We start from the raw sequence: 22607 nt of genomic DNA, 5'->3' as shown, positions 1-22607 counted from the left end.
ACGAGCGTTCCCGTGTATGATTTGAATCATTGGCTGAGCGCCCCTTACATACTTACCTGACCGGGTGGAGCGTTGCTGCGGCGCTTAGGATAGGGGGGTGAGGGGACCATGCATACCAGGACTGGGGGGGTGAGGGGACCATGCATACCAGGCTAGGGGGGTGAGAGGACCATGCATACCAGGATGGGGGGGTGAGGGGGACCATGCATACCAGGATTTGGGGGTGAGGCGACCATGCATACCAAGATAGGGGGGTGAGGGGCTCAGGCAGTGTATATAGGGAGGCTGTGTGGGGCTCATACAGTGTATATAGGGAGGCTGTTGTGCTCATGCAGTATATATAGGGAGGCTGTGAGGGGCTCATGCAGTGTATATAGGGAGGCTGTGTGGGGCTCATGCTGTGTATATAGGGAGGCTGTGTGGGGCTCAAGCAGTGTATATAGGGAGGCTGTGTGGGGCTCATGCAGTGTATATAGGGAGGCTGTGTGGGGTTCATGCAGTGTATATAGGGAGGCTGTGTGGGGCTCATGCAGTGTATATAGGGAGGCTGTGTGGGGCTCATGCAGTGTATATAGGAAGGCTGTGTGGGGCTCATGCAGTGTATATAGGAAGGCTGTGTGGGGCTCATGCAGTGTATATAGGGAGGCTGTGTGGGGCTCATGCAGTGTATATAGGGAGACTGTGTGGGGCTCATGCAGTGTATATAGGGAGGCTGTGTGGGGCTCATGCAGTGTATATAGGGAGGCTGTGTGGGGCTCATGCAGTGTATATAGGGAGGCTGTGTGGGGCTCATGCAGTGTATATAGGGAGGCTGTGGCGCTCATGCAGTATTTAAGGGGTGTGGGGGGGGTTACAGATATATAGGGGGTGTCAGCATACTTAGTGTGATGGACTTGGCTTCTGCTGAGCCCATCTTCCTTTTTACAGTGGACCCTCTGGGCCGTGGCACCCACCCACCTAGGGCGAGCTGACCTAGTGAGAACCCACCCCCTGTACAGGGAGTCAGGGGCAAGACCAAGGGGGTGAGCCACCACGGCAGCTGGACCAGACGGCAGGCTCAAGGAGACACTATTAAGTGTCTGACAACAGGACGGACAGGATACCAAACATAAAGCGAAGTCACACAGTTTCTTCCTCAAACGTGGATTCACACTTTATTCTGGTGCAAGGCATAACAGGGAATCAGGTGCAGGGCACAAACAGTGAAACACGGCAGGATGCGTGCAAGGGCACGCCAAATGTTCCAGGCATAGTACGTGCACGAAAACATACCAGAGTCCAGGACAGGATACGTGATAGGGATCACACAAGAGTTCCTAGAAGGGATGAATGCTAGGACACGCCAGGATCCAAGACAGGGTGCGATGGCATCGGAATCTGGACTACTGGCAACGACCTACAGGGTCCAGGCATCAGGCTGCGGACATCAGCTCCGGCCATCAGGCCGCAGTCATCTGGTTCCAGACCTCTGGCAACGGTCGGCAGGTTTCGGGAATCCGGCAGGCAAGCCAAGGTTCAAGGCAGGGTGCGTGCTTGGAGACACGCCAGGGTTCAAGGCAGGGTGCGTGCTTGGAGACACGCCAGGGTTCAAGGCAGGGTGCGTGCTTGGAGACACGCCAGGGTTCAAGGCAGGGTGCGTGCTTGGAGACACGCCAGGGTTCAAGGCAGGGTGCGTGCTTGGAGACACGCCAGGGTGCAAGGCAGGGTGCGTGCTTGGAGACACGCCAGGGTGCAAGGCAGGGTGCGTGCTTGGAGACACGCCAAAGCACAAGGTAAGACAGAGTGCATGTGTAGAGACACGCCAAGGCACAAGATAATAGACAGAGTCCTGCGCATGCAAAGGGGCACGCCAGGGTCAGGCGAGGCAGAGTCCTGCGCGTGCAGAGAGGCACGTCAGGGTCAGGGTTCCAGGACAGGGTTAGGGCTTGTGCGTGCAAGAGGGCATGACAGGGGACATGGCAAAGCCTGCGCGTACTTTTACAGAAGCACGGGGAGGTATGCCATGGGCAGGCGAGGGCCTGCGCGTGCTTTAGAGAGCACGCAGAGCACAGTGCAGAAACAGCGTGAAGTGCAAGGGAGCACAGAGGGCACTGGCTAGCTGATCGGGCTGTGGCACTGACAGATGGGCAAGACTCCAGCAAACCCGACTGAGGCATGGCAGGCGACACAGCTGTCACTGACCGACGAGCATGGCTGAGGCACAAGCAGGCGGGCACGGCTAGGGCGGGCACGGCTGAGGCACAAACAGGAGGCTAGGAAGGCCAGGTGTATGCAAAGAGCATACAAAGCAGCAAGGGAAGACAAGACAAGAAACCAGGCAGAGCTAAGACAGAGTACAGAACCAGGGATGGAAGCATAGGCAGAAACACGGAATCAGGTCAGAGCAAGAACAGAGCTAGCAGCGGAGCGTAGGCCGAAGCCCAGAGCCGAGCCAAGGCAGAGCCTTGGGACTAGACATGGAAAAGAGCACAAAAGGAAAGAAAGGAGGAATAGTGCGTGTGCCAGGGAGCACTACAGAGCACCATAGGAGAGAGCGAGGCAGAGCAAGCAAAGACTGAGACCATAGGGAGGAACAAGGCAGAGCAAGGCAAGGTACGGAACAAGGCATAGCGAAAACAGGCAAGGCAGAGAATAACAGAAGGACTACAAGTCCAAGCAGGACAAGGACGAACATGGCACAACGGATAAACATAAGACAAGGCACGGGACAAGAGACAGAGTACGAGCACGGAGGGTGTGCAGAGACGCACGACAGAGCTAGGTGCACGGGCAAAGAATAGAGGGAGCGCCCCACAGACCAAGCAGCCATGCAGGGACACGACACAATACTCAGGCCCTGAGCAAAGGAAGGGGCGGTCTGATATAGGGCACAGCACCTCCTCTTCCGGGTCAGGACCAGGGGAGAACTTCCTAGTTCAGATGCTCCAGGATCACAGAGCGCAGTCACATGATCAGAGTTTCAGACATGACGAGATGATTGCAGAACCAGACAGTGCAGGATCCTAGGAAACGTCACATGATCAAGGTTTCAGACATGACGAGAAGATCACAGAAGGCAAAGCAGAAACGCAGGCATCATGCAGCTCAGCAAACATGAGGCGAGTGTGCACACTGCTCTAGGGAACAAGCAGGACAGCAGACAAGATATGCGCATGCACATCGCTCCAGGAGTTCTTGAGACAAAACAGACATGGCGGACATGACACTTAGCTCTGCTCAATATTGATACAATTAATATTAATAAATTACTATTGAGTAGAGTTTCACGCTCTTGATTCAGCCTCCTCTACAGGCCCGGCCTCCTCTACAGGCCCGGCCTCCTCTACAGTGTCCTCTACAGTGTCGGTCTTCTCTACAGTCTCTGGCTTCTCTACAGTCCCGGTCTTCTCTACAGTCCTGGTCTTCTCTACAGTCCTGGTCTTCTCTACAGTCCCGGTCTTCTCTACAGTCCCGGTCTTCTCTACAGTCCCGGCCTCCTCTACAGTGTCCTCTACAGTGTCAGTCTTCTCTACAGTCCCGGTCTTCTCTACAGTCCCGGTCTTCTCTACAGTCCCGGCCTCCTCTACAGTGTCCTCTACAGTGTCAGTCTTCTCTACAGTCCCGGTCTTCTCTACAGTCCCGGTCTTCTCTACAGTCCCGGCCTCCTCTACAGTCCTGGTCTTCTCTACAGTCTCTGGCTTCTCTACAGTCCTGGTCTTCTCTACAGTCCTGGTCTTCTCTACAGTCCTGGTCTTCTCTACAGTCCCGGTCTTCTCTACAGTCCCGGCCTCCTCTACAGTCCTGGTCTTCTCTACAGTCTCTGGCTTCTCTACAGTCCCGGCCTCCTCTACAGTCTCTGGCTTCTCTACAGTCCCAATATTCTCTACAGTCCCGGCCTCCTCTACAGTGTCAGTCTTCTCTACAGTCCAGGCCTCCTCTGCAGTCCCGGCCTCCTCTACAGTGTCCTCTACAGTGTCGGTCTTCTCTACAGTGTCAGTCTTCTTTACAGTCTCTGCTCAATATTGATACAATTAATATTAATAAATTACTATTGAGTAGAGTTTCACGCTCTTGATTCGGCCTCCTCTACCGTCTCGGTCTTCTCTACAGTCCCGGCCTCCTCTACAGTGTCGGTCTTCTCTACAGTGTCAGTCTTCTTTACAGTCCCGGCTTCCTCTACAGTGTCAGTCTTCTCTACAGTCCCAGCCTCCTCTACAGTCCCAGCCTCCTCTACAGGCCCGGCCTCCTCTACAGTGTCCTCTACAGTGTCGGTCTCCTCTACAGTGTCCTCTACAGTGTCGGTCTCCTCTACAGTGTCAGTCTTCTCTACAGTCCCAGCCTCCTCTACAGTCCCGGCCTCCTCTACAGGCCCGGCCTCCTCTACAGTGTCCTCTACAGTGTCCTCTACAGTGTCGGTCTCCTCTACAGTGTCCTCTACAGTGTCAGTCTTCTCTACAGTGTCAGTCTTCTTTACAGTCTCTGCTCAATATTGATACAATTAATATTAATAAATTACTATTGAGTAGAGTTTCACGCTCTTGATTCGGCCTCCTCTACCGTCTCGGTCTTCTCTACAGTCCCGGCCTCCTCTACAGTGTCGGTCTTCTCTACAGTGTCAGTCTTCTTTACAGTCCCGGCTTCCTCTACAGTGTCAGTCTTCTCTACAGTCCCAGCCTCCTCTACAGTCCCAGCCTCCTCTACAGGCCCGGCCTCCTCTACAGTGTCCTCTACAGTGTCGGTCTCCTCTACAGTGTCCTCTACAGTGTCGGTCTCCTCTACAGTGTCAGTCTTCTCTACAGTCCCAGCCTCCTCTACAGTCCCGGCCTCCTCTACAGGCCCGGCCTCCTCTACAGTGTCCTCTACAGTGTCCTCTACAGTGTCGGTCTCCTCTACAGTGTCCTCTACAGTGTCGGTCTCCTCTACAGTGTCAGTCTTCTTTACAGTCCCGGCCTCCTCTACAGTCCGGGTTCCTTACACTTGCCAGTCCTACTTTAATATGAAAACCACAGAAAGAGGAAAGAATCCTCCAATATTTGAGAAAAAAACAAAACAGGCAGAGATGCTTACCTGTATAGACAGGCCTCAAAACAAATGCACTATCAGGGTGCAGCGGACCCAAGTAAAATGGCAACTGCACAGGTGCAATAATACCTAATGAAACAGCCAGCCTACAATCAGGGATTGGCCATGTGGCACACCAGTGCAAAAAAATAATTCGTATGTGGCATTGTTCACACAGGGAATGCAGAGCTTCTGGTTCACAGCCTCTTAGTAACACCATATAGGGGGGCTGCCCAGTGCTAACTATAATGCATCCCGTGTGAACAGAGGCCACAGTTTACAGAACCATTTGGGCCCAACTGCACCCTGAAAAAGATATAAAGTGCACAAAAACATATCAATATATGTAAGGTTAATTGGCTAATGTTATGGCCATAATACGCACGCTGGCAAACTAACGTCAAAGTTCCTTACACTTGCCAGTCCTACTCTAACATGAAAACCTCAGAAAGAGGAGCAACACAGGGCAACACAGAACTAGACCCCAATCAGAGGACCATAAAACATCCAGACTCCTTATCTATGAACTGGTCCAATGTTTATATTTATGTTTCTCCCTCTCCCATATTGATAGTTCTGCTTCACGTCACTTGTCTTATCTATTGCATTTTTTCTAGGCTGTATTGTGCATAAATATGTGACTTCAGATTTTGTATTAGTCTAGCCTGATGAAGAGACCTGAGTAGTCTGGAAAGCTGCAATGTGTTACCATCTTTTCAGTTAGCCATTAAAAGGTATCAACTACTGAGGACTCTCAATCCTGAATATTTTTTTATCTACTGGCTAACACGGTACAAAGATATACATCTTTCCTGTATCAGAAAGAGGAAAGAATCCTCCAATATTTGAGAAAACAAAACAAATCCCTGATTGTAGGCTGGCTGTTTCATTAGGTATTACTGCACCTGTGCAGTTGCCATTTTACTTGGGTCCGCTGCACCCTGATGCATTTGTATTGAGGCCTGTCTATACAAGTAAGCATCTCTCCCTGTTTTGTTTTTTTTCTCTACAGTCCGGGTCTCCTCTACGGTCCCGGCCTCCTCTACGGTCCCAGCCTCCTCCGCGGTCCCGGTCTGTTCTACAGTCCCGGTCTCCTCCGCAGTCCCGGCCACCTCTATAGTTCCAATAATAGTCAAATTCACCGCACACTCAGAGGGATTTATGCAAATAAGTGCTTATTTTATTACATACAAAACATGTGGGAGCCAAACAAGAAAATATAGCATGAAGTAGAAGCGATATAATAACACGACGTTTCGGCTCAGTCCGAGCCTTTATCACTTTTATCGCTGAAAATAAAAAGAAATCCATCAGAGAATGCAAACATAAAGAGAAGAAATAACAATATCATACAAAATACACACAGAATCCAAAATAATCCCAATATCTTACAGTGGTAAAAATATATACAAGATATATAAACATACATTGCGATAGTACATGGAAAACATGAATGTATAAGGCTCAGTAACCTAGCACCATCTAAGGTAGAGTAAAAAAAGGGGGGTTACCTGAATTGAAAGTCGGATCTTTGAATAAAGAGGAATAGAACTCCCAAGAGAATAGCCCAAGAAAGATGGCTGAAAGGAATAGTCAAAATCATGATTAATAGACTCAAATGTGTAAATGTCCTACTGTCTCTAAAAGGGTCATGCAAGGTATCAGCACAAGGGGAGTATAGTGTGTTGCTAAAATAAAAATGCGCTATAGAGGGGATGTGTTAAGTTGATCCCTGTAATAAATAATATAAAGTCCATGATGTCCATACAATCCTAAGTACGTAGTATAAAGTGCAATAGGAGACAGCACCTATAAAAATAAGAGTTGCTACTTACATGTTTAAATGATAGTATTGTTCCCATGGAAAGACATGTGCTGTAGATAGCTTGTGTCTGGCTGCTGGTTGCTAGAGTGTCCCTACAGAGCGCTATCAGAAAGAGGGGACAGGGACCTGTGTACAATACCTGTTGATAGGGTGCTATACAGCGGCGCTCCCACGCCTAGCTGCAGTGGCGTCATGCTGAATCCAACTGGGTTAGGTGGTTTTTATATGTGAGTCCGGTGGCAGCGCGCGACCGGAAGTGGAACCTCTGAACCGGAAGTGACGTTGCGCTGTCTAAATGTAGGCACTGCGCATGTCTAGGGACTGCACCTAAGAGCTGTATGTACACAGCGGTTGCCCTGGTGATATGCAAAGAGCGGTAGTGCTAGCATTATGTGCAGGATCTAGACTAACAGGGTATAACATTAATAGGTTGCGGTATTAGATAGAGAATGCGTGGGTGCAGTAAACAAGGTATCAAGACACATGAAAAAGAAAAATAGTGATAATATAAAAAATGAAAAATAAAAAATAGAGGATAAAAAATAGAATAGCCAAAGATAAAAGTAAAAATAAAAATAAAAATAAAGGACGTGAAATAAAAATTGGAAAACAAAAATAAAGAATAAAAAATAAAAAATTGAAAATAGAAGGAAAAAAAAAATTGGTATACTGAAAGCAAGCAAAACACTATAACCGTATAAGATTCCTTTTGAATGCATTTGCATGGACATATACATCCACATATATATATATATATGTACCTATACATATATACACATATACATATACATATACCTACATGGCGGGTAGAGCTCCAAAAAGAGTAAAATAGCTCAATTTAAGACAGAGTCCAGTGGGCGGAGCAAACTCACCTAGGGTTATAGTGTACTGAGTCTGCAAAATAACAGAAAAAGATTATTAGTCATTAGATAAGCCAGTCAATTTCTCTATTAAGCCCTCTGGGGGCTAAAGTGTCCAGTCTATGTATCCAGTATGTTTCCCTCTCTCTTAGTAGTTTAATATGGTCACCACCCCTCCTTGGACGAGGTACATGTTCAATCACCTGATATTTTAACTGTGCAACTGAATGTCGGTATTTAGTGAAGTGCTCAGGCAAGGGTAACCAGTTCTTCTGACACCTTATCGTTGACTTGTGGCTGGCAATACGGTCCTTAACATGCTGAGTTGTTTCGCCCACATATAGGAGGCCACATGGGCATTTCACCAAGTAGACCACAAAGTTCGAATCACACGTGTAGTAGCCCCGTATCGGGAAAGACTTGCCTGTCCTTGGATGTGTGATATTGTCTGACCTGATCACATTCGAGCAGGCTGCACAGTTAAAGCAGGGAAATGTGCCACAGTGACGAGGGGCGAGTAACCTCTGGGTAGTAGTAGAAACTTTACTGCCTATGTCAGCCCTTACCACCTTATCACGAACATTAGTGGGACGTTTTGTACACACTAATACTGGGGCCTCAAAGGAACTGATACCCGGGTAAGCTTTATAAAGAAGGGGCCAGTGTTTCTTGATAATAGAGTATACTTTAGGCATAAGCGGATGGAAGGTATGAACAAAAGGAATCCTTTCTCTAGAGAATGTGGTGGGTGGAGGGGATGGAGGAGTTAGTACCCGTTGTTTTTCAACCTCAAGCAACCTCAATGGATATCGTCTGTCCCTAAATTTCTTGGCCATTGTGTCTAGTCTCTCATCGCGGACATCCCGATCCGAGACAATACGTGCTACTCTGTTAAACTGTGAACGTGGTAAACTGTTCTTAGTGGCCTTAGGGTGACAGCTCGAGTAATGCAATAGACTGTTGCTATCAGTAGGTTTACAGTAAAGGTCAGTTGAAAGGGTACCCTCGCTATCTTGTAAAACCCTTGTATCTAAAAAAGGAACTGATTCCATACTGAAATGTAGCGTGAATTGTAGCTCTGGATAAATGGAATTGAGATATAGATAGAAGTCCTGCAGTGATGATGTCGTGCCTGTCCAGATAAAGAAGATATCATCGATATAGCGGTGATATTCGGTAGCATACTGTAGAAAAAGGGTATTGCAGAAAACGTGATTAATCTCAAAGTGATTCATATAGGCGTTAGCATAGGCCGGTGCTACGTTCGCGCCCATTGCAGTCCCGCACCTCTGTATGTAAAAGGTGTCCTCATATAAGAAGTAGTTTTCATGTAGTACTAGTATAAGTAGGTCTATACAAAACTGTATGGAATCTGCGGACAAGTCTGAGGAATTAAGTAGAGATCTTGCGGCTTCAACCCCTTTATCATGGGTGATCGAGGTGTAAAGGCTATTGACATCCAGGGTGGTAAGGATACTACCCGGGGGTACTTTACCCACTTTACGAAGGATTTCCAAAAAATGTCCCGTGTCCAAGAGGAAAGACCTTGTCTGTTTGACTAGAGGTGTGAATATTCTCTCAAGAAAAATGGATAGTGGAGATAGAACTGAATCTGTAGACGCAACAATCGGTCTGCCTGGTGGATTTTGTAAAGACTTATGTATCTTGGGTAGTACATAAAAAACTGGTGTAATTGGATGAGGGTTTACTAGAAAATTGGCGGTTTTCTGGTCAATTGTATGGCGATCTAAGTATGTTTTGGTTAAATCTTTGATCTTATGGGTAATCGTGGAAACCGGATCCCTGGGAATAATCCCATATGTGTTGGTGTCAGACAACTGTCTATACACTTCCCTATTATAGTCAGTGTAATTCATAACCACTAAAGCACCGCCTTTATCGGCTGGTTTGATTATGATGTCCCTATTATTATGGATGGAATTAAGGGCTTGTTTTTCAGCAGGTGACAGATTAGAGTGAGTAGGAAAAAGACCGAGTTGTGCCTGGTGGGAAAGCATTTTGACCTCACGGTCCACTAGCGAAATGAATGTCTCCGCCGCATGGTATGTGTTCGGAGGACAGAATTTACTCGGATTACGGAGACCAAGCGTAGAGATAGATAATTCAGGAACCTGAGTATCACAAGATATTGGAGTCCCCTCACCCATAGGGTTAGGAGACAGACCAAAATGAGTTTTTAGTCTAACGGTACGATAAAAACGCTTGAGATCTTTCTCAAGTTGAAACGAGTCCCACTTAGGAGTGGGACAAAAAGAAAGTCCCTTCTGCAATACTGAGAGCTCCGACGGGGAGAGGAGATAGTCTGAAATGTTGATCACCAGGTCTGATGCTATATCCGTCGTCTCACCTGTGAGCGGGTTGCCATCCTTTCTCCTGCCTCGCCTGGTGGGTCTGTGGATCGCTGATCTCCCCTGCGGCCTCTTCCTAAAAAACGTTGTCTGCCAGAGTTTATGGAGGAGTCGCTCCCGGAACTGAAGGACCCATTTCTCCGTTGATAATATGGTCTGCGCCAGGGGCCCATAGTAGTGGATGTATCGTTCCATTTATATACTCTGTTCATAGAATAGTCGTCTGAGTCACGCTGAAATTTCTGCCTCTTTCGTTCCTGTAGAGACTTTTGGTGTTCAGATAGGATTTTCTCGGTTTTCGTTTTTAGAGAAGTCCATTCCGTTGAAGAAATAGAAGTGGAAAGTTGCGCTTCAATTGCCTGTATACTTTGCTTAGTTTCCACTATGGCCCTCTGGAGATATTCCACAGTTAATATAATAATGTCTAAGGAACATTTATTTAGTATCTTTTTATACTTCTCACAATACTCCGAATTATCAGAGAAGAGAGTAGGGCGGAGATTACTCCTGAGACCCCTTGGAATCTTATTCTGTCTATGGTATTCCGCCAATGTAGTACAGTGCAAGTCATACGAAATCAATTTACGTTTAGCTTTTTCGTAATCTCGAGTCCTAAGTTCAGAGGTTCCACTTCCGGTCGCGCGCTGCCACCGGACTCACATATAAAAACCACCTAACCCAGTTGGATTCAGCATGACGCCACTGCAGCTAGGCGTGGGAGCGCCGCTGTATAGCACCCTATCAACAGGTATTGTACACAGGTCCCTTTCCCCTCTTTCTGATAGCGCTCTGTAGGGACACTCTAGCAACCAGCAGCCAGACACAAGCTATCTACAGCACATGTCTTTCCATGGGAACAATACTATCATTTAAACATGTAAGTAGCAACTCTTATTTTTATAGGTGCTGTCTCATATTGCACTTTATACTACGTACTTAGGATTGTATGGACATCATGGACTTTATATTATTTATTACAGGGATCAACTTAACACATCCCCTCTATAGCGCATTTTTATTTTAGCAACACACTATACTCCCCTTGTGCTGATACCTTGCATGACCCTTTTAGAGACAGTAGGACATTTACACATTTGAGTCTATTAATCATGATTTTGACTATTCCTTTCAGCCATCTTTCTTGGGCTATTCTCTTGGGAGTTCTATTCCTCTTTATTCAAAGATCCGACTTTCAATTCAGGTAACCCCCCTTTTTTTACTCTACCTTAGATGGTGCTAGGTTACTGAGCCTTATACATTCATGTTTTCCATGTACTATCGCAATGTATGTTTATATATCTTGTATATATTTTTACCACTGTAAGATATTGGGATTATTTTGGATTCTGTGTGTATTTTGTATGATATTGTTATTTCTTCTCTTTATGTTTGCATTCTCTGATGGATTTCTTTTTATTTTCAGCGATAAAAGTGATAAAGGCTCGGACTGAGCCGAAACGTCGTGTTATTATATCGCTTCTACTTCGTGCTATATATTCTTGTTTGGCTCCCACATGTTTTGTATATAATAAAATAAGCACTTATTTGCATAAATCCCTCTGAGTGTGCGGTGAATTTGACTATTATTAGTAATAGGACCTACTGGTCCGTTACACCTGCACCTCGCCATTGGACTTGAGTGCACGCTATCCTCCTAGTTACATTTGCTATATTGGCGTTTGCACCAGTCATTTCCCTATCTCTATATGTCGACTGACACTTTTGCTTATGACTTGGCTACTAGCACTAATATTTTGGCTCAAGTTACTAGCTCCAATGAGTTTTTGAGAACTCCAGTCCAAGAACTTAGGACTCGAGATTACGAAAAAGCTAAACGTAAATTGATTTCGTATGACTTGCACTGTACTACATTGGCGGAATACCATAGACAGAATAAGATTCCAAGGGGTCTCAGGAGTAATCTCCGCCCTACTCTCTTCTCTGATAATTCGGAGTATTGTGAGAAGTATAAAAAGATACTAAATAAATGTTCCTTAGACATTATTATATTAACTGTGGAATATCTCCAGAGGGCCATAGTGGAAACTAAGCAAAGTATACAGGCAATTGAAGCGCAACTTTCCACTTCTATTTCTTCAACGGAATGGACTTCTCTAAAAACGAAAACCGAGAAAATCCTATCTGAACACCAAAAGTCTCTACAGGAACGAAAGAGGCAGAAATTTCAGCGTGACTCAGACGACTATTCTATGAACAGAGTATATAAATGGAACGATACATCCACTACTATGGGCCCCTGGCGCAGACCATATTATCAACGGAGAAATGGGTCCTTCAGTTCCGGGAGCGACTCCTCCATAAACTCTGGCAGACAACGTTTTTTAGGAAGAGGCCGCAGGGGAGATCAGCGATCCACAGACCCACCAGGCGAGGCAGGAGAAAGGATGGCAACCCGCTCACAGGTGAGACGACGGATATAGCATCAGACCTGGTGATCAACATTTCAGACTATCTCCTCTCCCCATCGGAGCTCTCAGTATTGCAGAAGGGACTTTCTTTTTGTCCCACTCCTAAGTGGGACTCGTTTCAACTTGAGAAAGATCTCAAGCGTTTTTATCGTACCGTTAGACTAAAAACTCATTTTGGTCTGTCCCCTAACCCTATGGGTGAGGGGACTCCAATATCTTGTGATACTCAGGTTCCTGAATTATCTATCTCTACGCTTGGTCTCCGTAATCCGAGTAAATTCTGTCCTCCGAACACATACCATGCGGCGGAGACATTCATTTCGCTAGTGGACCGTGAGGTCAAAATGCTTTCCCACCAGGCACAACTCGGTCTTTTTCCTACTCACTCTAATCTGTCACCTGCTGAAAAACAAGCCCTTAATTCCATCCATAATAATAGGGACATCATAATCAAATCAGCCGATAAAGGCGGTGCTTTAGTGGTTATGAATTACACTGACTATAATAGGGAAGTGTATAGACAGTTGTCTGACACCAACACATATGGGATTATCCCCAGGGATCCGGTTTCCACGATTACCCATAAGATCAAAGATTTAACCAAAACATACTTAGATCGCCATACAATTGACCAGAAAACCGCCAATTTTCTAGTAAACCCTCATCCAATTACACCAGTTTTTTATGTACTACCCAAGATACATAAGTCTTTACAAAATCCACCAGGCAGACCGATTGTTGCGTCTACAGATTCAGTTCTATCTCCACTATCCATTTTTCTTGAGAGAATATTCACACCTCTAGTCAAACAGACAAGGTCTTTCCTCTTGGACACGGGACATTTTTTGGAAATCCTTCGTAAAGTGGGTAAAGTACCCCCGGGTAGTATCCTTACCACCCTGGATGTCAATAGCCTTTACACCTCGATCACCCATGATAAAGGGGTTGAAGCCGCAAGATCTCTACTTAATTCCTCAGACTTGTCCGCAGATTCCATACAGTTTTGTATAGACCTACTTATACTAGTACTACATGAAAACTACTTCTTATATGAGGACACCTTTTATATACAGAGGTGCGGGACTGCAATGGGCGCGAACGTAGCACCGGCCTATGCTAACGCCTATATGAATCACTTTGAGATTAATCACGTTTTCTGCAATACCCTTTTTCTACAGTATGCTACCGAATATCACCGCTATATCGATGATATCTTCTTCATCTGGACAGGCACGACATCATCACTGCAGGACTTCTATCTATATCTCAATTCCATTTATCCAGAGCTACAATTCACGCTACATTTCAGTATGGAATCAGTTCCTTTTTTAGATACAAGGGTTTTACAAGATAGCGAGGGTACCCTTTCAACTGACCTTTACTGTAAACCTACTGATAGCAACAGTCTATTGCATTACTCGAGCTGTCACCCTAAGGCCACTAAGAACAGTTTACCACGTTCACAGTTTAACAGAGTAGCACGTATTGTCTCGGATCGGGATGTCCGCGATGAGAGACTAGACACAATGGCCAAGAAATTTAGGGACAGACGATATCCATTGAGGTTGCTTGAGGTTGAAAAACAACGGGTACTAACTCCTCCATCCCCTCCACCCACCACATTCTCTAGAGAAAGGATTCCTTTTGTTCATACCTTCCATCCGCTTATGCCTAAAGTATACTCTATTATCAAGAAACACTGGCCCCTTCTTTATAAAGCTTACCCGGGTATCAGTTCCTTTGAGGCCCCAGTATTAGTGTGTACAAAACGTCCCACTAATGTTCGTGATAAGGTGGTAAGGGCTGACATAGGCAGTAAAGTTTCTACTACTACCCAGAGGTTACTCGCCCCTCGTCACTGTGGCACATTTCCCTGCCTTAACTGTGCAGCCTGCTCGAATGTGATCAGGTCAGACAATATCACACATCCAAGGACAGGCAAGTCTTTCCCGATACGGGGCTACTACACGTGTGATTCGAACTTTGTGGTCTACTTGGTGAAATGCCCATGTGGCCTCCTATATGTGGGCGAAACAACTCAGCATGTTAAGGACCGTATTGCCAGCCACAAGTCAACGATAAGGTGTCAGAAAAACTGGTTACCCTTGCCTGAGCACTTCACTAAATACCGACATTCAGTTGCACAGTTAAAATATCAGGTGATTGAACATGTACCTCGTCCAAGGAGGGGTGGTGACCATATTAAACTACTAAGAGAGAGGGAAACATACTGGATACATAGACTGGACACTTTAGCCCCCAGAGGGCTTAATAGAGAAATTGACTGGCTTATCTAATGACTAATAATCTTTTTCTGTTATTTTGCAGACTCAGTACACTATAACCCTAGGTGAGTTTGCTCCGCCCACTGGACTCTGTCTTAAATTGAGCTATTTTACTCTTTTTGGAGCTCTACCCGCCATGTAGGTATATGTATATGTATATGTGTATATATGTATAGGTACATATATATATATATATGTGGATGTATATGTCCATGCAAATGCATTCAAAAGGAATCTTATACGGTTATAGTGTTTTGCTTGCTTTCAGTATACCAATTTTTTTTTTCCTTCTATTTTCAATTTTTTATTTTTTATTCTTTATTTTTGTTTTCCAATTTTTATTTCACGTCCTTTATTTTTATTTTTATTTTTACTTTTATCTTTGGCTATTCTATTTTTTATCCTCTATTTTTTATTTTTCATTTTTTATATTATCACTATTTTTCTTTTTCATGTGTCTTGATACCTTGTTTACTGCACCCACGCATTCTCTATCTAATACCGCAACCTATTAATGTTATACCCTGTTAGTCTAGATCCTGCACATAATGCTAGCACTACCGCTCTTTGCATATCACCAGGGCAACCGCTGTGTACATACAGCTCTTAGGTGCAGTCCCTAGACATGCGCAGTGCCTACATTTAGACAGCGCAACGTCACTTCCGGTTCAGAGGTTCCACTTCCGGTCGCGCGCTGCCACCGGACTCACATATAAAAACCACCTAACCCAGTTGGATTCCGCATGACGCCACTGCAGCTAGGCGTGGGAGCGCCGCTGTATAGCACCCTATCAACAGGTATTGTACACAGGTCCCTGTCCCCTCTTTCTGATAGCGCTCTGTAGGGACACTCTAGCAACCAGCAGCCAGACACAAGCTATCTACAGCACATGTCTTTCCATGGGAACAATACTATCATTTAAACATGTAAGTAGCAACTCTTATTTTTATAGGTGCTGTCTCCTATTGCACTTTATACTACGTACTTAGGATTGTATGGACATCATGGACTTTATATTATTTATTACAGGGATCAACTTAACACATCCCCTCTATAGCGCATTTTTATTTTAGCAACACACTATACTCCCCTTGTGCTGATACCTTGCATGACCCTTTTAGAGACAGTAGGACATTTACACATTTGAGTCTATTAATCATGATTTTGACTATTCCTTTCAGCCATCTTTCTTGGGCTATTCTCTTGGGAGTTCTATTCCTCTTTATTCAAAGATCCGACTTTCAATTCAGGTAACCCCCCTTTTTTTACTCTACCTTAGATGGTGCTAGGTTACTGAGCCTTATACATTCATGTTTTCCATGTACTATCGCAATGTATGTTTATATATCTTGTATATATTTTTACCACTGTAAGATATTGGGATTATTTTGGATTCTGTGTGTATTTTGTATGATATTGTTATTTCTTCTCTTTATGTTTGCATTCTCTGATGGATTTCTTTTTATTTTCAGCGATAAAAGTGATAAAGGCTCGGACTGAGCCGAAACGTCGTGTTATTATATCGCTTCTACTTCGTGCTATATTTTCTTGTTTGGCTCCCACATGTTTTGTATATAATAAAATAAGCACTTATTTGCATAAATCCCTCTGAGTGTGCGGTGAATTTGACTATTATTAGTAATAGGACCTACTGGTCCGTTACACCTGCACCTCGCCATTGGACTTGAGTGCACGCTATCCTCCTAGTTACCTCTATAGTCTCGGCCTCCTCCACGGTCCCGGTCTGTTCTACAGTCCCGGTCTCCTCCGCAGTCCCAGCCTCCTCTACAGTCCCGGCCTCCTCCTCCTCCGCAGTCCCGGTCTGTTCTACGGTCCTGGTTTCCTCTGCGGTCCTGGCTTCCTCCGCAGTCCCGGCCTCCTCCGCAGTCCCGCCCTCCTCCTCCTCTACAGTCCCGGCCTCCTCTACAGTCCCAACCTCCTCTACAGTGTCGGTCTTCTCTACAGTCCCAGTCTCCTCTACAGTCCGGGTCTCCTCCTCCACAGTCCCAGCCTCCTCCACAGTCCCGGCCTCCTCCACAGTCCCAACCTCCTCCGCATTCCCAACCTCCTCCGCAGTCCCGGCCTCCTCCTTGGCAGTCCCGGCCTCCGCCTCCTCGGCAGTCCCAGCCTCCTCCTCCCCCTCTACAGTCCCGGCCTCCTCCTCCTCTACAGTCCCGGCCTCTTCCACGGTCCCGGCCTCTTCCACGGTCCAGGTTTCCTTTGCGTCCGCAGTCCCGGCCTCCTCCTTCTCTACAGTCCCGGCCTCCTCCTCCACAGTCCCGGCCTCCTCCTCCGCAGTCCCGGCCTCCTCCTTCTACAGTCCCGGTTTCCTCTGGGGTCCCGGCCTCCTCCACAGTCCCGGCCTCCTCCACAGTCCCGGCCTCCTCCTCCGCAGTCCCGGTTTCCCCTACAGTCCCGGTCTCCTCCTCCTCTACAGTCCCGGCCTCCTCCACGGTCCCGGTCTGTTCTACGATCCCGGTTTCCTCCGCGGTCCCGGCCTCCTCCGCAGTCCCGGCCTCCTCCTCCGCAGTCCCGATTTCCTCTACAGTCCCGGTCTCCTCCACAGTCCCGGCCTCCTCCTCCGCAGTCCCGGTTTCCTCTGCGGTCCCGGTCTCCTTCGCAGTCCCGGCTGTCATGAACTCATTTTCTGCTCCACCAGTTGAGAGTTCTCCTTCCATTCTCCCTCTGGTGGTGACAGGAGGTAGTGCTGTTGGTTTAAGTGGTAGTGATCTGCCACCTGATGAGGAAGATAACGATTGGATCTCTGGAGTATCAGACTGGATATAAGACTGCTGACGCCCTATCCGGGTGCTGGTGATTCAGTCTGCTTCTCAGGTCCTGGACTTCAGCTCTCTTCCAGGCTTCTCAAGATAAGTTTGTTTATTGCTAATGTTCACACTTGCGCTTGTTGGTCAATTCAGTTTTTTGTGTAACCAGCTTGCCCCTGCTGGAGCTATGCTGAATTTCCACTCCTATTAATCAGTATTTGCCAATCTGCTTTTTGTTCCTTATTAGATTGGCCTCTTTTTTGCTCTGCCTCAGAATATTTCAGAGTGCTGATACAGGTTTAGAAGTCTACTGACTTCAGGGTTAATTTTTCTATCAGAAGTGTTGGACAATATTTTTGTAGGTTTTTTTGGCAGATTGCAGACAGTGTCTTTCCTTTCCTGTCCTTTTTAGTTAGCCGGGCCCCATCGTTTGCTCAGCCTATTTTCCTGCCTTTGTTTGTAATTTCATCTTGTTTCACCGTCAATACATGTGTGGGGGCTGTCTTTCCTTTGGGGTCTGCTCTGGGGCAGTTAGTTTTCCTCTTTTCCTGTTTTAGGCTCATGTAGTTCTCCGGTTGTGATGAGGAGTCTAGGACCAACGTAGGTACGCTCCACGACTGCTGCTAGTTGTGCGGTTAAGTTCAGGGATCTGCAATCTGCATAGTGACCAACTTCTCTGGGAGACTTAGCTTGTTGTTTATTTTTTCCTCCTCGGTGACCCATTCATAACAGAATCACCAGCCATACCGCAGATTCTAGGGTACTCAAAAGCAGAAAAGAATTGTTAGAGAAAGGAAAAAAAAAAAAAAAGTGTCAGAATTTTTTTTTTTGATTATGTATTTTTTCCTCTTTTTCTCTGGGGCTGTAGGAGGATTTTTTTCCTAATGGAGATTAAGCAACTGTCTGATTGTGTGGAGCAGCTTGCTGCTGAAGTACAGGGAATTTCCACCTACCTTGTTCAGTCACATGCTGCTGAACCCAAGATTCCTACTCCTGATGTGTTTTCTGGGGATCGGTCTAAATTTCAGAATTTTAAGAATAATTGTAAATTATTTCTTGCTTTGAAGCCTAACTCATCGGGGAGCTCTGTGCAGCAGGTTAAAATTGTCATCTCCTTGCTGCGTGGCGATCCCTGAAAATCCTGAAAATCCTATTCAGACTAATGTGGATGCATTTTTTCAAGCCTTGGGGTTGTTGTATGATGAACCTAATGCCGTAGATCAAGCTGAGAGAACCCTGTTGGCATTGAACCAGGGTCAGGATCCTGCAGTTGTACAGTCAAAAATTCCGAAAGTGGGCGGTCCTTACTACATGGAATGATAGTGCATTGGCAGCTCTCTTTCGGAAAGGTTTGTCAGAGACCGTAAAAGATGTTATGGTGGGATTTCCTGTTCCCTCTGGTCTGGATGGCTCTACGTCATTAGCCATTCAAGTTGATCGGCGTTTACGTGAACGTAAAACTACACGGGAGGCGCTGCCACCTTTTGAACAAATGTCTGAACCTATGCAATGTGATGGGGTTTTGTCTAGGGCGCAACGTCGGGAGTTTAGAAGGCGTAATAAGCTGTGTTTTTTCTGTGGAGACGCCTCTCATACTATTTCTGTCTGCCCTAAACGAGAGAAATGTTTTGCACACACATTTGCTGTGGGCAGTGTACAATCTAAGTTCCTTTTGGCAATTACCATATTTTTCGGACCATAAGATGCACTTTTTCCCAAAAAATTTTGGGGGAAAGTGGGGGTGCGTTGTTGTGAGTTCATTTTCCCCTTCACTACTGAGGCCCGAGGAACTCCCTCTTCTGGTGAAGAAAGGTAGTGAGCCTGATTGTCAAACACCTGGGGCTGATGATGATGACTGGCTGAGTGGAGTTAATGACTGGATATAAGGCTGCCGACGCCCTTCTGGCCTGCGGGTGATTTCTCTGTGGACTTCTAGGAAACCAGTCTGATTCCTGCTCATCTAAAGCTAAGATTTCTGCTTTGCCTTTTTGCATTAGTGTTTTGTTTTCCTTGCTTTTCTGGATTCTGCCATTCCCTGCTGGGGTGAGCTGAATCTCCTTTTGCCTGTTGCTCTGTCTTCAGAATATTCCTGAGTACTGACATAGCCTTTTTTGAAGCCTAGCGTCTTCAGGGCCTTTTTTACTGTCAGTTTGTTGGCTCTTATTTTCATAGGGTTTTTTACGGATTGCAGACAGCAGCCTTCCTGTCCTTTCCTATCTAAGCTAGCTTGGGCCCCATCTTTGCTCAGTCTATCTTTCTGTCTGTGTTTTGTTCTTTCTTCTTGCTTCACCGTCATTTTATGTGGGGGGCTGCCTTTTGCTTTGGGGTCTGCTCTGGGGCAGTTTAGATTTCCCTTTCTGTCTTTAGGCTATGTAGTCCTCCGGCTGTGATCGAGGGGTCTAGGGCATCGTAGGAGCTCCCCACGGCTACTGCTAGTTGTGTTGATAGGTTCAGGGGTCTGCAACCCGATAGCTGCCAACTTCTCTGGTTTTCTGGAATTAGCTAGCATTTCTATTTTTGCCTCCTACGGTGACTCAATCATAACAGTGCGTCTTATGGTCGCAATGTTCCTACCTCCGAGGCTGGTGCGGGTGCCGCGGGGCTCTGTAGTGCGGTGGTGGCAGCGGGCTGTGCTCCGGTGCAGGGGTAGCGGCTCTGTGCTCCGATGCATCGGCGGCGGCTCCGCCGGCATTTCCTCCAAGCCCGGAGGCCCCCGCACATCCCTTGCTGGCCGCTGCCATGTTGCGGGGGCCTCCGGGCTTGGAGGCCGGGACGAGATTCAAATCGGCTGATTTCTCTGATGTTTTTAGCAAGTCTGCGTCTTTGCCTCCTCATAGGAGTTATGACTGTGCAATTGAGTTGATGCCGGGGTGTAAATTTCCCAAGGGTCGGCTTTTCAACTTATCTGTACCCGAACATGATGCTATGCGATCCTATATTAAGGAGTCACTGGAGAAGGGTCATATTAGACCATCCTCGTCACCGTTAGGTGCTGGGTTTTTTTTGTGGCCAAGAAAGATGGTTCATTAAGACCGTGTATTGATTATCGTTCCCTTAACAAGATGACGGTTAAATATCAGTACCCGTCACCTCTGATGTCTGATTTATTCTCCAGAGTTAAGAGTGCCTGCTGGTTTACTAAGGCTAGTTTCACACTAGCGTTTATGAGCGCAGCGACGGCCTGCGCACGGCCGCCGCTAAGCCGCGCCCCCTGCTGCGCCCCCGCCGGTAGCTCCGCCCTGCGTCCCCTATCTTTATCACAGGGGGCGCAGGCCGTGCGCAGTATGCGTTTGGCGGCGCATGCGCCTTTTTGACGGTGCGCCGACGCAACCAAACTGCAGCAGGTTTGCAGTTCGGCCTCCTCCGTCTCCGTTTCGGGTAGGCAACTTATCACCATGACGACGAGAGCGTAATGACGTCACACATTGTCTAGCTCCGCCCCCTCTCTCTCGTCAGAGGGACGCAGCGTACGTGGCCCCGCCCTCTTATAGATGTTAGCCAATCGGTGGGACCCTTGGGTGACAGCTGACGGATAAGCTCCGCCCTTCGCAGTGTGGCAGCCAATCACGTGGCGTGCCTGGCTCCTCCCCGTCCCGGAGAGGCCGCGGCGGCTGTGAGGCGCTGGTCATGGTGTCCGTGCTGCTGGCCGCGCTGGCCGGCTGCCTCCTCACCCTGCTGCTGCTGCTGCTCGTGTTCCGCCGGCCGCCGCCGCCCCCCGCCCCGCCGGCCCCGCCCCCGGGCCGCTCGGTGCAGCCGGACGCCTCGCTGCGGGACTACCTGGCGGGCGCGGCGGGCCCGGAGAGCTGCCACTTCCTGAACGCCATCTCCCTGTTCCTGTTCCGGGAGCTGCGGGACACGGCCGTGCTGCGGCGCTGGCTGCTGCGGAAGGTGCGGGTGGAGCTGGAGGAGCTGCTGCTGTCGCGCACGGCCGGCCGGCTGCTGGAGGGGCTGAGCCTGCGGGAGCTGAGCCTGGGGGAGGCGGTGCCGGTGCTGCGCGGGGTGCGCCTGCTGCCGCCCGAGGCCCGGGACGACGACGAGCCGCTGCCCCCGGAGCTCTGCTTCGAGCTGGAGGCGGAGTACGGCGGCGGCCTGCGCATGGCCGTGGACGTGGAGCTGCTGTTCGGGAAGTCGGCGTCGCTGTCGGTGCGGCTGGGCCGGGTGCAGGGCCGCGTCCGCCTCATGTTCCGCCGCCTGCCCTTCACCCACTGGGCCTTCTGCTTCACCGACGAGCCGCTCATAGACTTCCAGGTGCACAGCGAGTTCGAGGGCCGCCCCATGCCGCAGCTCACCTCCATCATCGTGACCCAGCTGAAGAGGGTGATCCGGAGGAAGCACACCCTGCCCTGCTACAAGATCAGGTACTACTGCCCCCAGCATCACCCTGCCCTGCTACAAGATCAGGTACTACTGCCCCCAGCATCACCCTGCCCTGCTACAAGATCAGGCACTACTGCCCCCAGCATCACCCTGCCGGGCACTACTGCCCCCAGCATCACCCTGCCGGGCACTACTGCCCCCAGCATCACCCTGCCGGGCACTACTGCCCCCAGCATCACCCTGCCGGGCACTACTGCCCCCAGCATCACCCTGCCGGGCACTACTGCCCCCAGCATCACCCTGCCCTGCTACAAGATCAGGCACTACTGCCCCCAGCATCACCCTGCCGGGCACTACTGCCCCCAGCATCACCCTGCCGGGCACTACTGCCCCCAGCATCACCCTGCCGGGCACTACTGCCCCCAGCATCACCCTGCCCTGCTACAAGATCAGGTACTACTGCCCCCAGCATCACCCTGCCGGGCACTACTGCCCCCAACATCACCCTGCCCTGCTACAAGATCAGGTACTACTACCCCCAGCATCACCCTGCCCTGCTACAAGATCAGGTACTACTGCCCCCAGCATCACCCTGCCCTGCTACAAGATCAGGTACTACTACCCCCAGCATCACCCTGCCCTGCTGCAAGATCAGGTACTACTGCCCCCAGCATCACCCTGCCCTGCTACAAGATCAGGTACTACTGCCCCCA

At 48.1% G+C, this 22607-nt stretch overlaps 1 protein-coding gene across 1 annotated transcript in view; it reads left to right on the top strand.

Annotated features, from left to right (window-relative positions):
* The first annotated feature begins 21119 nt into the window (after nt 1–21119).
* The window catches only part of PDZD8 (PDZ domain containing 8), a 59624-nt gene continuing 58136 nt past the window's right edge, over nt 21120–22607 (top strand). Inside the window, exon 1 of the mRNA XM_073559900.1 lies at nt 21120–21935. Coding sequence (XP_073416001.1) covers nt 21205–21935 — 731 coding nt within the window. The 5' untranslated portion in view covers nt 21120–21204. The remainder of the gene's footprint in view (nt 21936–22607) is intronic.

The sequence above is a fragment of the Dendrobates tinctorius genome, unplaced genomic scaffold (assembly GCF_039654945.1).
Source record: "Dendrobates tinctorius isolate UK_male_01 unplaced genomic scaffold, ASM3965494v1 ptg000279l, whole genome shotgun sequence".
NCBI classification, from domain to species: Eukaryota; Metazoa; Chordata; class Amphibia; order Anura; family Dendrobatidae; genus Dendrobates; species Dendrobates tinctorius.
Note: the sequence above shows the minus strand (reverse complement) of the source record. Positions and strands in the feature narration are given on the sequence as shown.